The sequence below is a fragment of the Gobio gobio genome (genome assembly GCF_949357685.1).
Source record: "Gobio gobio genome assembly, chromosome: 3".
Taxonomy (NCBI): domain Eukaryota; kingdom Metazoa; phylum Chordata; class Actinopteri; order Cypriniformes; family Gobionidae; genus Gobio; species Gobio gobio.
The window spans coordinates 4785945-4801819 of record NC_137099.1 but is presented as its reverse complement, the minus strand read 5'-3'; the positions used below and the strand labels follow the sequence as shown (position 1 = coordinate 4801819).

Here is a 15875-nt window from a genome sequence, read left to right as displayed (position 1 = left end):
CAGCGTTAAAGAAATTGATGTGGCAAGTTTGATGATAAGAATCACTGCCAAATGACATGATGTAAGAGGAGTTTTAATGGACAGGGCATGGAGAAAATGGTACTTTAAAAGAAATCCTAATTGATTAATTAATTAATTTTGTTTATTGATAACAGGAGCTGAAAAGATTTTGATAAAGAATTGGGTATTGAGTATGATTAAGTATGATGTCACGAGATAAAGATGAGTGAACGAGCTGATTGAACGTAATACAAATTGATAATTTTGTCATTTTGATGAAGTATATTTAACATTAACAAATTTAGATTTATATTTGTTAATGGTTAAATATGAGGTGGGCTATGATGAGTGAAAATGGTTCTGTTGGAAATAGTAAGTAGGGAAGTTTGTGAAGAATTGTGTTGAAATGACTGACTGAAGGAAGGTTGATAAGAATGTGATGCACAGTGAGAAACTGTGGGCAAAGCACAAAATGTAAACTGAAGGATGTTTTATGTAGAGATTTAAGGCGCTAAGATGGATTATTATCTATCTTACTTATTTGTATTGTTTAGTTTGAGTTTGAGTGAATGCCAAAAAGGTCTGTTATGATTTTGATTAATCAAAAGAACCACTGATTGTTTGTTTTCATATATGTTTTCTAAAGTGTTTAGTCTCTGAGGAGTGACTGTGGGTCTGGCCTAGGGATGTGTGTGTCGTCAAACGGTTGATAGCAGAAAGTTGGCATGTTTGAATTTTGTAGGTATCACACACCCCTAACATGATGGGAGAGCAGTGACAGTGATTACTGACTTAGCCCGGCTTACAGAGATGAAATACGGATTTGTCTTTCATTTTATTGGATATTTTCAGTATGTTTATGGGAAACTTTCAAGTTAAGACTTAAATGCGCAGCGTAACTAACAACAAAGAGTTTATTTCAACAGGAAACCGTGAGAGCAGATGCGGCTGCGAAGGCCGCGGCAGCACAGCAGTCAAAGGAACCAGAATGCATTTTATTATCTGAAACTAACACAAATGCTTTGATTTCCTTACAGAGTATGCAGGCATTTGCCACAGCAGCGGAGAAGCACCTGTGGAGACGTGGCTGGAAACTTATGAATGATGTGTGAATGTGCAAAATGGCGTCTAGACAAGAAGTGATGGCAAGCCTTGTTTACCTCAACAATATTTTCAATGATTATGATAAATGGCTGCATGGGCGAGCCTGCAGCCAAAGGGGGAATGGTAATGGTAATGGTACTCAAATGAATGAAGTTTATAAGGGGGTTACAATATTTGCTGAAAATTTCGCATTTTGATGCATATTGAAATACATGAAAACGAGAAAAGGCCTTTAGTAAATCTGAGCCCGTTTGAGACATTTTTTGGAAGACCACCATTCATGGGAATGGAAGGGGGTAAACAATAGCTTGCATCAATAGAATTGTGAATTATTGCAAAGAAATGTCTTCTCTGTTGTCTGGTGTATGTGTGCAGGCGAAAACTGCTAAGGGGAAACCGGCTGAGACTCCCTTGCACAACATCAAGCCAGGAGATCACGTGGTAAAACAGGACCTGAGTACGAAAAGCTGGAAGGCGGAAAGGCGGCTAGGGCCTTTTGTCAGGCTTCTGACGACACTGCCGTCAAAGTAGCGGAGAGAGCGACGTGGGTGCATGCGAGCCATTGCAGAAAGGTCCCAACAGTGATCGGGGAGGAGGAGCCAAGAGGAGAGAGAAGCAGGAGGAAAACGTCTGTGCGGGCAGATATATAAACATCATTTGCCGTTATCATCTCAGGAGCAGAGACACTGGCACAACGTGGTGCTGAGCCAACCAGTTTTCAAGTTAAACCCTATTTCAAGCCTACAGAATCCAGTAGGTGGTGCTTAGAGCTGCAGCGGACATCGAGCAAGGGAAGATTCCAACAAAACATCCAACGTCTGCTCGAAAGAGAACGCAGCGGTACAACCACACAGACATGTTGATTACAAAATTGAGAGTGATGCATGTTCAAGGAGATGTGTTCGTGTGCTCACGAGACTGAAGCTGAACGTGAAAGCAGGGTGTTCTGACTGCAGAGTCAGAATTGACATCAAGAATTCGACCACAGGGAACTGCACAGCGGTGATAGGCAGTATCACAACAGGTTTTACCTGTACGTTTAGCAAACCAAGTGACACTTCGCATGCTGTAATTTGGGTTTGTGGTGACAGAAACCATTTCATGCCACAGAAAGACTCGACAGGTTGCTGTTACCCAGCTTTAATGAATGTGATGAGTGACTATTATTACTACTTCTATTTTTATTATATACACATTTAAAATTTTTCTTTTTTGAAAGTTATCAAAGAATGATAAAAGGGGGAAATTGTTGGGGAAAAAATTTAATCACAGAAGATTTAATCTTCCAGACCTGTTTTCTCTATTGTGTTTTAAATGAGTCAGATCAAAGAGGCCTCACCTGTGGAAGCCATACATTGTCCCTTTTATCTTTTATTGCTCTTGGAATCTGAGTTCCTGGCTAACATGCTTTGTTAGATGAAGATGAAGGACCATTGTGTTTCTTGCTTTTAATTCAAATGAGATCCAAGACAGGAGGGGGACCATTTGTGTATTGTCTCACCTCTTGCTCAAGGCGAAACCTTCAGTGGGTTTCGCCAGATGTATGGAAAATTACTGAGGGGGTTGTTGAGGGTATAAAAGTTTGTGCTTTCTTTTGTTTTAGCAGTTCACACTCAAGGTAGCCTCGAGCGGCTGCGTTTGACCGTGGCTCTTCCTTGCAAGGAAAATAAATCTTTATAAAGACAATTGGATCTTGGTTTGTCTCTTATTAGTGATGTCGACGAATTAATTTTTGCCATTACAGGGTCATGTGTCCGAACGCCGGCGCTACGTCATATTCTCGCGCATCCGTCGTGGAGGCACACACGGAAGACAAGAACAAGTTGGATAAAGGTGTTATTTAGATTTTTTTTTTGCGCACAAAAACTATTGTCGTCGCATTGTAAAATTATTGTAGAGTCACTGTGGTGAGATGGACTTTGTAACAACGTTTTAAGTGCCTTTTATGGGTCTTGGGAGTATAAATGTATTGAATGCCAATGGAGGCCTATCTGAAGCCTTTCAGAGCATCAGCTTTCAACTAAAATATCTTCATTTGTGTTCTGAAGATGAACGGAGGTCTTACGGGCGTCGAACGACATGAGGGTGAGTAATTAATGACAGAATTTTCATTTTTTGGGTGAACTAACCCTTTAAGAAAGTTGAAGGTAAAATGCAGGGGGCTATAAATGAAGTTGAAAAATTGGCTAATAGCTGGGGATTCAGATTCTCTATAAGCAAAACTAATGTAGTGTGTTTCTCAAGGAAGAAAAAAATACCAATAATAAGTCTAAGGTTGTATAAACAGGTTTTAGAACAAGTATCAGAATTCAAGTTCTTAGGAATATGGATGGATTCTAAGGCAACATTTGGATTGCATATTCAGAATATAGTAAATAAATGTAAGAAGGGAATTAATGTACTCCGATGCTTGGCTGGGATAGATTGGGGAGCAAACCGGACATCATTAAGAAGAATACATTGTGCTGTAATAAGATCTACAATAGATTATGGTAGCATTGTTTATTCTTCAGCATCAGCATCGCAGATTAAAAAGGTTGAAAGTATACAATCTCAGGCGCTAAGAATTTGCTGTGGTGCTTTTAGGACATCTCCAGTTGCTGCATTACAGGTGGAAATGGGAGAAATGCCTGTGGTATATAGGTGGCAACAGTTGAAAATGGTTTATTGGATATCAGTAAAAGGACACAAGAATAGCCACCCTGTTAAAGATGTTCTTAAGAACTGCTGGGAATATGAATATTCACAAATAGCAAGTTTTGCATGGGATGCTAATAATGAGGCACAAAGAATGGGAATTTTTGAGTATGAAGTTTGTCCGACTGTGGCAATATCAGCTATACCCCCGTGGTTGTTCCCAATGCCATTTGTTGACCTAAACTTGATTGAGGAAATAAATGACTGTAAGAGAAAGATTCCCAAAGATATGTTGGTGAAACAATATATTGATCAAGAATATCATGGGTGTACTCAAATATTTACTGACGGCTCAAAAAGTCCTGAATCTGGGTTTACAGCTTTTGCAGTAGTAATTCCACAGTTGGATTTTAAAATAAGTAATAGAACGTCTAATTTTTGATCTGTTTATTCATCAGAATTGATTGCCATTCAAATGGCCATTCAATGGGTGGAAGGGGCACAGTTGCCTCAAGTTGTGATTTGTTCTGATTCATTATCAAGTCTTATTAGTCTAAAGAATGGAAGATCTGACTCTAGACAGGATATTCTTATTGAATCTTTCCAGACTCTCTTCAGAATAAATCAGTTAGGAGTAAAAGTCTTTTTTATGTAGATTCCTGCTCATGTGGGCATTGCAGGAAATGAAATGGCAGATGAATTGGCAAAAAAGGCCTTAAAACAGTCACAAATAAACGTTAATGTCCCGCTGGGGAAAACTGAAATGAAGGGTATTATTAAAAAGATAGTGAAGAATAGATGGCAAGAGTCATGGAGACAGGAAGGAAAGGGAAGATTCTTATTCGAAATAAATAAAGAAGTCGGAAATATGAGAGAAGTTTGTGGAAAAAGAAGGGATGACACAGTAATTTCTCGACTTCGTATTGGACGCACAGCTTTGAATCAATCACTTTTTAAAATTGGTAAACATGATACAGGATTGTGCAGCATATGTGGATTACCAGAAACAGTTGAACATGTATTATTAAAATGCACTGGTTTTAAAGAGGAAAGATCTCAGCTCAAAGAAGAGGCTAAGGCTCTGGGAATTAAAAGGATAGCATTAAAGAATTTGCTGAACAATAATTCAAAACTGACCACTGCTTTATTAGAATACCTTAAGAAAACACATTTGATTAGAAGAATTTGTTTTTTTTATTATTATTATTTATTTATTTTTTATTATCATTATTTTTATTATTTCTCTATCTTTCTTGTCCATCAAAGCTTCACACTCCACCCCATGCTCCACCCCAGTAGGTGGCGGAAATGCACCAAAGCTGGTTTGCCACCCGCCATTAAAATACAGAAGAAGAAGAAGAAGAAGAAGAAGAACTTCCTTCCTTGTAACTAACGTTAGCGTCTAGCCCTCTACCGAGCAAAATCTAGAATAAAAGTGTACTTTTTAATTACAAGAATGTCACTTCGACGTTTGGCATTGGTCTCCATCGTTGTGTTCTTCACCACAGACGCTGTTTCAGGTGAGTTTTTAATTTTTAATTGAAAATGACATGAGGTCTTGGGGTTGCCACCCGTCCCGTAAAATACGGGATCGTCCCATATTTACAAGGAAAATGACGCGGGACGCGATTTGTTGCGTATTTTACATTGGTCCACACATAGTTCAATAAACACACAAGGATTTTGCAGTGTGGAGAATACTGATAGCAAGTAGAAAGAAATCAATTTCACAATAAGTAGTACAGGAGCTCATTTGTGCGTGGTTGCGTTTTAGCGGCTTTGTTGCCATAGCAGCGGATTCTCGAGAACATGCGCTGGCCGTGTGCCTGAAAACTTGCGCGGTTTTTTAAAAACATGTCGAGCTTGCGTCGCGTCCACCGGTTGAACGCAAGAGCATCTCCAGATATAGAGCTGAATATCAAAAAGGTATCAATGGGTCTGTCCAGTAACTCGTGATGAACTGCACACTTTATGAGAAGCATTTCAGTCGCTCAGACTGTCTGCGGTGACACACACATCCGTGCTTCTAAAGGTATAGGCCTATAGTTGTTTAATAGGGATGGGCGGATCGATCATAGAGTATCGATACTTCCGATACTGGCATTGTATCGAAAGTATCGATTCTCACATTGAAATATCGATTCTACCTGGGATTTATTTTAAACAAGTGATTTTAGAATATGTTTATAATAGTAGTAGGCCGTATAGTATATACATTTACTTCAATATGAACGTCAATGGGAACTATTTCTTCTTCCGCTGTGTCTGTGCTTATCATGTATTCATGTCAGTGGGACAGCGGTAAGCGCCACAATCTCTCAGCACAGAATCGAGTGCATTGCTGCGGTCATGACTTGACTCATTGCACTCCAGTTAACAACGATGAAGCTTCATGTGACATCTTTCAACAAACAAGTCGCCATTGTGGCAATACCACAAACATGACAAAGCATCTAAAAGTTAAACAGCATGACCCTAAAGAGCATGAAGTAGTACAGCCGAGCAGAGAAGGTAAAACAGTCACGACCCTCATGATAGGTGCAAGTGATGATAACATAAATTCAATTATTTGAATAAAATAGTCTAGTCACGTTTATTTATATATGCTTTAGACCTATACAATACAGATTGTTTCAGATATGAAAATCAAATACAGTATTTCATGAAGAATATACTGATTATAATAACTTACTGGACATTTTAATTTAAACAGTAGGATTTTAAATTTTTTCATTAGCCTATATCTTTTTATATTAGGCTACTTTTTGTTAATTTACTTTTAAAATTAGTTTATTAAATAAATTGTAGTTTAACCTGGGAAAGATTTACTAACATAAATTCTTTATGCCTGTAACACAGCCTTATGTATTATATTTTAGATGATTTCAGTGCAAATCACACGTTTTCTTTTTTCAAAAGCAAGAGCGTTGATCAGAAACCGGTTCAAAAGGAACATTTTCATCATGCTCTTGTTCCATCACAAAAACCTTTTTGGGGAAAAAAATGTAGAAACATTATTTTACAATCATTGAAACTGGTTTGTGTGACGTTATATTTTTGTTATATAAATTGTTAAATGTTTATTTGATTAATAATGTTCAGTCCTTTTAAATAAATGTAACAAAAAAGGAGTCATGTCTATTGCTGTTTATTTAATATTAATTACGATGGCTTTCAAAATGCATTATAAAATCATTCAAATTAAAATATTTAAAGTATCGGTATCAGTATCGGTATCGTCGATACTGGTCTTGAAAGTACTTGGTATCGGATCGAAAAGAAAATGATTGGTATCGCCCATCCCTATTGTTTAATGGATAATATATTCATATAATATTCCATACATTATCAGAGCTTGGCAGACAGAATAATTATTTTTTTAGACAGGTAATTAATAGATTGTAGCCTAATAAATGTTATAATTAATTTATGATTAAGCTAAGCTATATTAATCATACATAATAAATAATCCTGTCATATAAAGTTTGACATTTAAAAAAATGTTTAGATAAAAATGGGACAAATAATTACATGATAATATAGTCATAATTTAAGTAAATTGATAAAATAAAAAAGAATTGAATTTTTTTAAATAAAAAAAGTGATTACTGGTTCAGAATGGCTGCTTAAAGGGACAGTTCACCCAAAAATATTTACTCACCCTCAAGTTGTTACAAACATGTATACATTTCTTTATGTTGAACACACAGGGAGAAGTCAATGGTGCCCCCAAAGCAGCCTGGTTACAAACTTTCTTCTAAATATCCTCTTATGTGTTCTGCAGAACAAAGAACCTCGGACAGGTTTGGACATCATGAGGGAGAGAAAATGACAGAATTTTCATTTTTGGTGAACTATCCCTTTAAAGTGCACCAAATAGGCTACTAAAGAGTTTTTTTTTTTTTTAGAAATAAATAAAATAATAATGTAAAATAATATAAAATGTGTTCTGTTGCAAGTTCACATATTTGATCTCATGTTTTCTTATGGTTTATTATTGAGCTGTCAAGTTGTCAATGTTGAAATAATCATTTCATGACGTAATCTTTTATTTCTGTCCTTTATGCAATGGGTTTTTTTGGTTTGAGGTTGGGTCGTGAATGGGTGTCCCTTATTTTGCCACACTGAAGGTGGCAACCCTAGTCTTGACAAACCTAAACAGTTGTTAAGTACAAGTTAGTTGTACATTATCGTAGTAAGTTGTAGCCAGCTATGAGGTCACCGAGGTCCGGACCTCTGTAATTTTTTTCATATTCAAAAAAAAAAGTCAAGCTCTCTAAATTACTAATAAGCCATATATCATAGACAATTGCTGACAGGAAAATGCCATACTCGGTAAGACAAACGCAATGATCACAATTGATTAACTATTTACCATGGTAACTTGTTTCCGTAACCCCAAAATGCCATTTTATTTTTACTTTGGTAAAGCCAATTTACAACTAACATTATTGTATTAACAAAATCTCGTTTGGGACTGCTACCTTATACTATTTATTCATCATCAGTGGCATATTCTTAATTTTTTTGTGTAGGCTATCTTACAGGTTTCTTCAATTGCTAACAAGCATTGTTCAATACCGAAACCACATTTTCAAAACTCTTCATACAATCTGCATTTCCAAGATTAATTTTTCAAGATTAACCCCCAAAACTCACTCAGACCAACAAAACACTTCATGCATGTCTCAAAATAAGCTCGTTCCACCAAACACTGGCAACAAATTCTCCTTCAGAAAACATGCATGTCACTCATAACACACGGACCTAAAAACACTAACAACAGGGGGCTAGATTTTCTATATTTCAAAATAATTTCTGCAGAAATGCTTGACATTTGCCATCATTCTGATTTGAATGTGCTTTTATCCGTTTTGAAAGTAGTGTGTTAGCATATGAAAAATATCCTGCAAATATATCGTTTTTTGCAGTTTGTCGCCTCTGGCTCTTGCTCAGTCGGGGACACTAAATTTTCGACTAAATATCCAAATAAATCTTAACTAGTAAACTAAATTAACCATATAAACTAAATTACAGGTCTGCCCACATTGTCACTGTATGATAATTGAAATTAACTGATGACATCACAGCCGAATAAAGATTTAACACTGTGAAGCTGCTTTGAAACAATCTGCATTGTAAAAAAGTGCTATATAAATAAAATTCACTTGACTTGACTTTGTGGAGTATGAATGACAAAAGTGTTTGTGGATTTTAAAAAATGTGGTGATTGAATGCATTTTGTCTGAAAGCAATGAAAAATTATTCACAGTTTGGTCCGTATGTCACTGAATGTGTGAAAAGTTTAGAAAATGTGGTTTCAGTATTGAACAATGCTTGTTAGCAATTGAAAAAAAAACTGTAAAGGGATAGTCCCACCCGAAGATGAACAATTATTATAGCACAATTCTTAACACCCCGGACCTCACTCATTTTCAGTAGTATTGTAGTCTAATTTATAAATTTCAAATGACTGAAAAGGCCAAAGAGAAGAGTTTCTGTCTTTGAACTTATTTTTACGTTTTAATTTCATCATTACCCTCAAGCCAGGGATACATTTCACTTCCTGGAAAATAACTCGCTTGACCAGACGTGCTTGTTGAATATTGACTAACACACTCTCTCATATTTTAATTATTAGGTGAAGATGTGATGAAAGCAGTGGGTGATGAAGTTTCTTTTCGTCCAGACAAACCTCTTCCTCCTCCTGTCAGCAGCATTTGCTGGAAACACAGAAACAGTGCTGGTGGTGTTGTCAAGGCGATTGAATGGGATGAAGAAGACGGTTTAGTCATCCCGAATCCGAGATTCAGAGACATCACAACTCTTGATAATAACACTGGACAAATCACTATAACTAAATTAAAAGTTGAACACAGTGGATTTTATACCATTGAGATCAACAGTAAAGCGCAGGAGCAAAGTTTCACCTTGACTGTTAAGGGTGTGTAAAGGCATCATATTATTATTGTTTGTACTTAGCCTCACATACAGAAAAGCAATGTCATTTTACAATAATGCCATCAGATTGTAATACCATGGTACTTCAAAAATAGTGTAGTATTATAGTACTTTGTTAGTTATGGTTTACATTAAAGTATGGTTTGCAATGCATAATATTACATCATTTTACCATGGTATACTGTTACAAGACTTTTTCCAAGGCTATAGTTGTTTGATTTTAGTTTTGTCTGTGGGCTGAACATTCATAGTTTAATTGTTTCTTTCACAGAGCCGGTCCCCAAACCTGTGATAAAGATAGAGAAGACTGGTAACCCTGATGTTTTGTATTTGAGATGTGAGTACAATGAAACAATCATCTGGAAGAATTCTACTGGAGAAACACTGACAGGCTCACCAATGACCAAAGGAGAATCCCTCACAGTTAAAGAAAATGGAGATCCAGGAAACTTCTACACCTGCACACTCGATAACGGCGCGAGTAAAGAGACCAGTGATCCGGTCTATGAGAAAAATCTGTTTAAAGGTGAGACGCTGGAGGGAAACTAACCACATACATCTTAATGTAACTAGATGAAAATACTTATGTTTTTGTTTAAAGTATGCCATAACTCAGTAATGCAATATGTAGTTTAACGGTATAGGTAGGCAATTTTTGTTATTCTGATTGAAACTCTCTTCACATCCTGATAGCAATCAATAATAGATGTGGTTTAAATATTAAAACATGGACACACACCGATCAGACATAACATTATTGTGTTCCTGACCCGTCGAGGCATGGACTCCATTAGACCCCTGAAGGTGTTCTGTGGTAATCTGGCTCCAAGATGTTAGCAGCAGATCCTTTAAGTCCTGTAAGTTGCGAGGTATGGCCTCCGTGGATCGGACTTGTTTGTTCAGCACATCCCACAGATGCTCGATTGGATTGAGATCTGGGGAATTTGGAGGCCAAGTCAACACCTCAAACCATTCCTGAAGCATTTGTGCTTTGTGGTGGCGCATTATCTGCTGAAAGAGCCACAGCCACCAGGGAATACCGTCTCCATGAAAGAGTGGACATGGGCTCAACAATGCTTAGGTAGGTGGGACGTGTCAAAGTAACATCCACATGATGGAGGACCCAAGGTTTCCCAGCAGAACATTGCCCAAAGCATCACTGCCTCCGCCGCCACGCCTTCTTCCCATAATGCACCTGGTGCCATGTGTTCCCTAGGTAAGCCACACACACACACACACGGCCATCCACGTGATGTAGAAGAACACGTGATCATCAGACCAGGCCACCTTCTTCCATTGCTCCGTGGTCCAGTTCTGATGCTTGCGTGCCACTGTTGGTGCTTTGGGCGGGGTCAGGGGTCAGCATGGACTGGTCAGCGGCTGTGCCGCCCCATACACAACAAACTGAGATGCTCTGTTACCCCTTTTCCACCAAGGCAGTGCTAGAGCTAATTCAGAGCCAGAGCTAGTCCCAGTTCATAGTTGGTTCGACTGTGGAGCTTTCTAAGAACCGTTTGCTTTTCCACGGGCTGAGAGCCACAACAGAGCCATGTCTTACGTCACTGTATACGTCTCATCTCTCTCAGCAAAGCTAGCGAGGCAGCGGCAATGTTGCCAAGTCCGTGGTTTTGCCGCGGGCTGTTTTTTCATGTCCACGGGATGAAGCGACCCCAATTATGTGATATTTAGCCCCATATTGCGAATTTTAGTAGGCAACCATGCCAAAAAACACATATTTTACCCCCAAATGTGATTTTTACTGGGGAATCCCCCCTGGAACGCGATTGGGCTTGTTTTGAGCTTGTTTTGAGTAGCAATTGGGCGGGTTTGTTGTGAAAACCTAGCAACCCTGCCGGGAAACACACACACACACACACACACACACCAGGCTTGTTCGAGACGCATCAGCGCTTGCCAGACCGATCCACATATGATATAAAAACGCATGAGTGAATCAAAAGCATAAGGAGTCATGTGCTCTCGCTGGACTCGTTATCATACGGCGATCGGTCTCTGCACAGCACCGCTGCGAACAAGCCTTCCATCAACAATGCAAACGTTGCGTTACTATTGATTCACATGGCTTTACGATCCTACATCGGCATCAAAACACAACGCAAACACAGCGAATCCAACGCATTCATGCAGTTCGCCGTAATTTGTATAGACGGAGATTACAAACGAACAGTAGCTGTTAGCTCCATTAGCTGCTATTTCACAATGGCGGATCTCAAGTTTGTGTTCATCTTGTTGACCCCGCCCCCAGCGCCTGACGTAATCGGTTCTTACTTCTAGCCCTGTTCTAGCCCAGCAATGTTTTGGTGCTACTTAAGAACCACTTTTCCTGGCTCGGAGCTAGGGCTTTGGGTGTGGAAACACAAAGAACCGATTAGAAACTAGGCTCTGGCTCCGATCTAGCTCTGGCTCTGCTTTGGTGGAAAAGGGGTATATGTATTCTGACACCTTTCTATCAGAACCAGCATTAACTTCTTGAGCAGTTTGAGCTCCAGTAGCTCGTCTGTTTGATCGACCACACGGGCATCAATGAGCCTCGGCCGCCCATGACCCTGTGGCCGGTTCTCCACTGGTCCTTCATGACCCTGTGGCCGGTTTTCCACTGGTCCTCCATGACCCTGTGGCCGGTTCTCCACTGGTCCTTCATGACCCTGTGGCCGGTTCTCCACTGGTCCTCCATGACCCTGTGGCCGGTTCTCCACTGGTCCTTCATGACCCTGTGGCCGGTTCTCCACTGGTCCTCCATGACCCTGTGGCCGGTTCTCCACTGTTCCTCCATGATCCTGTGGCCGGTTCTCCACTGGTCCTTCATGACCCTGTGGCCGGTTCTCCACTGGTCCTCCATGACCCTGTGGCCGGTTCTCCACTGGTCCTTCATGACCCTGTGGCCGGTTCTCCACTGGTCCTTCATGACCCTGTGGCCGGTTCTCCGCTGGTCCTTCATGACCCTGTGGCCGGTTGTCCGCTGGTCCTTCATGACCCTGTGGCCGGTTCTCCACTGGTCCTTCATGACCCTGTGGCCGGTTCTCCACTGGTCCTTCATGACCCTGTGGCCGGTTCTCCACTGGTCCTTCATGACCCTGTGGCCGGTTCTCCACTGTTCCTTCATGACCCTGTGGCCGGTTCTCCACTGGTCCTTCATGACCCTCTGGCCGGTTCTCCACTGGTCCTTCATGACCCTGTGGCTGGTTCTCCACTGGTCCTTCATGACCCTCTGGCCGGTTCTCCACTGGTCCTTCATGACCCTGTGGCCGGTTCTCCACTGGTCCTTCATGACCCTGTGGCCGGTTCTCCACTGGTCCTTCATGACCCTGTGGCCGGTTCTCCACTGTTCCTTCCTCTGAGCACTTTTGATAGAGACTGACCACTGCAGACCGGGAACACCCCACAAGAGCTGCAGTTTTGGAGATGCTCTGACCCAGTCGTCTAGCCGTCACAATCTGGCCCTTGTCAAACTCGCTCAAATCCTTACGCTTGCCCATTTTTCCTGCTTCTAACACATCAACTCTGAGGACAAAATGTTCACTTGCTGCCTAATATAGCCCACCCACTAACAGGAGATGAAGAGATCATCAGTGTTATTCACTTCACCTCATAATATTATGCCTGATCGGTGTATATTTTCTATGGAAGTCTCAGGACCCAAAAAAGTTCATTGCATTCGCTCACGCAGACATTACACGTCATCAGCGCGTTCCGTAAGGCTATGCAGAGTCGCAGAGCGCCACAATCAAACAACAGTCGCCTTTTACAGTTCCTAAAAAAAAAACAAGCTTATGCTGCGTTCATGCAATATCGTAACCGTAATTACGAGATGGTAACCCGTGACGTTCTACCCGAACACTGTTCACGTCCTCAGAATTGGATTTATGCATTTCTATGTCAACCCTATCAACGTCGAAATTAATCTACAGCAGTCTGGTGTTACAACTGAAGCTCTGTGAATTATGGTCATTTTATTTGTAATGAGACGTGAGGTAATTTAACGCCGTCCCATGTGACGCTTTGCAGACTTTGCTCTGCATCTGTGTTTCATGTGTTTTGAAGGGATCTTATGATTTCAAAGCTAGCTTGCTATTGCTAACCGCTCTGAAATTGCCTACCCTACCTTTAACAACCTTACCATGACAATTTAAATGTCTGTTCCAGGAATTGGTTTTATAGGCATAACATATTTTTTCCTTCATTAGAATCAAACAAAGGATGTGCCGTTGCTCCTGTCATTCCTTGGATCACTGTGGTTATCATCCTTGTCCTATAATTGCTTTTCACAGTAAGACAGCTATTGTGTAAAAAATGTTTTTAATGTGTTTTCATCTGTGCTTATCATTTGCTCTGAACCCAAAACAAACATTATAACATTCATTAACTCATGAATCATTCACAATACACAAGATTTACAAGAGTAAGCTTATTTCATATCTTTGTGGAAAGTCATTACTATATGTTTTATAATGTAAATAAAACTATTGTATGTTTTCCACTCAGAAATAACAGCTGTGAGTGTGTGATTGAAGCTGCTCATCATGGACTCTCTGAATCCCAGCTTTACTGAACCGTCTGTGCTTCATCACTTTGACTGTTGCTCTTTGACCTTTGGCCTGCCGCACAAACGGTGTTGGAACTTCATCCTCAGGTTATGAATACATGAATGTACTGTTAAATATACATTTCAGATGCTTTGTTTTCAAAGAGGAAGAAGATGAGAATCTCTTACTGGCACCAACTTAAACTGAGAGTTTTGCAGGTGTGTAGAGGGATTGTGTAGATATAAATAGCTTCTAAAAATTAGTATTATTTATAAAAAACAAACAAAATACATTTACATGACAGATTTTGCACAAATGTTCTGCTTCCTTGTTTTGTGCTGCAGAGTAGAGAAAGTGTTTTATTCTATTTAATAGTATACACATTGAATGAATGTAAATCACTTTGAAATCTTCTGTCAAATGTAAAATGTGAATGCATTTATTTTAAAAAAAAAAAGATTTTATTTGTGCCATTAGGGAAGTATGAACAGCAAAACATTAATATTTATACAAAAATAAAGAAGTTCAATCAGTTTCGAGTTTTGTTTGTTTGTTTGTTAAAAGTCACTTCGACGCTTGACCTTCGTCACCATTGATGTGTTCCTCATTGGTGCTTTATTGGAAATGAACGGTGTCCGTTCTTTGGCAGTTATAAATAATTTCATAGTTATACATAATATCATAGTATTGTAGTCTAATTTACAAATATCAGGTATAAATTCATCATATCTTTCATTTTTATTATTTCTTAGCCTCAGGAAAACACTTTGACGGGCCGCTAATCGATTGTTATGGTAATACCAACTCTATGTATTTCATGATGTGACATATATGCCTATGATACTCCAAGCTTTTTGCTATAATGGAAATAATAAATTCCATGGTACTTTTATGTTGTTGGAAGTGAATCTGCCTGGAGATTATCCCAGACATGTTGAATGTTGCCTAAATACTCTCTGATATTTTATCATTGATGAAAGCAGTGGGTGATGAAGTTTATTTTCGTCCAGACAAACCTCTTCCTTCTGTCGGGAGCATTATATGGAAACAGTGCTGGTGTTGTTATCAAGGCAGCTAAGCTAAGCACCCTCAAACGCAAGCAAAAGCACCCTCAGTTGATACTGTAATAATATTGGCGAAACAGATTTGGCAGATTCAAATGCATCTATTTACAGCGAGATTTTGCAGCGGTGTGTAATGTAGCCAAGTAATGTAGTTGTTGATTTCTCGAACGCGCTCAAAACGCAAGAGTTTATTCAGTGCTGAGTTTTGCTGCTTTCACGATTATCGCAAATACGAGTTTCCTAGGTAAAATTGCACATGATCGCCCTCACATTGAATGCAATGAGCTCGTATTCACGATTTCAGAAGTCGGATTTACATTTCTGATAACACGTGAAGGCGGCATTAATGCAGGCTCACGAAACCTCTCATTAACACACAAAGTCAAAACACGATGTAAGTCAGAGATTTATTGTTGACGACTTCATTTTTATAACGGAGCTTTGTGAGATCGCAATGAACTGACAAAGCAACAGCATTTTAGTGATCGTAGCGGTCTTGGCTTGGCTCACTTTCAAGGCTACAGTCATTCATTGAATAAAACTATTACTGCTAAGAGGACCGATG

The 15875-nt window shown here is 39.4% G+C and overlaps 1 protein-coding gene across 1 annotated transcript; it reads left to right on the top strand.

Annotated features, from left to right (window-relative positions):
• Positions 1-5074: 5074 nt before the first annotated feature.
• On the top strand, positions 5075-15137 carry LOC307124077 (CD48 antigen-like). The gene is made up of 5 exons (XM_079813077.1): positions 5075-5261; positions 9383-9685; positions 9974-10228; positions 13908-13990; positions 14206-15137. The coding sequence occupies exons 1-4, from the start codon at positions 5198-5200 to the stop codon at positions 13976-13978; spliced, it is 693 nt and encodes a 230-aa protein (XP_079669203.1). The 5' UTR covers positions 5075-5197; the 3' UTR covers positions 13979-13990; positions 14206-15137.
• The last annotated feature ends 738 nt before the right edge of the window (positions 15138-15875 follow it).

Coding starts and splice junctions, on each gene's coding strand:
- LOC307124077 (XM_079813077.1), top strand. CDS start 5,198: ATGTCACTTCGACGTTTGGCATTGGTCTCCATCGTTGTGTTCTTCACC. Junction 5,262..9,382: donor CACCACAGACGCTGTTTCAG/GTGAGTTTTTAA, acceptor TTTAATTATTAG/GTGAAGATGTGATGAAAGCA. Junction 9,686..9,973: donor TTTCACCTTGACTGTTAAGG/GTGTGTAAAGGC, acceptor TTTCTTTCACAG/AGCCGGTCCCCAAACCTGTG.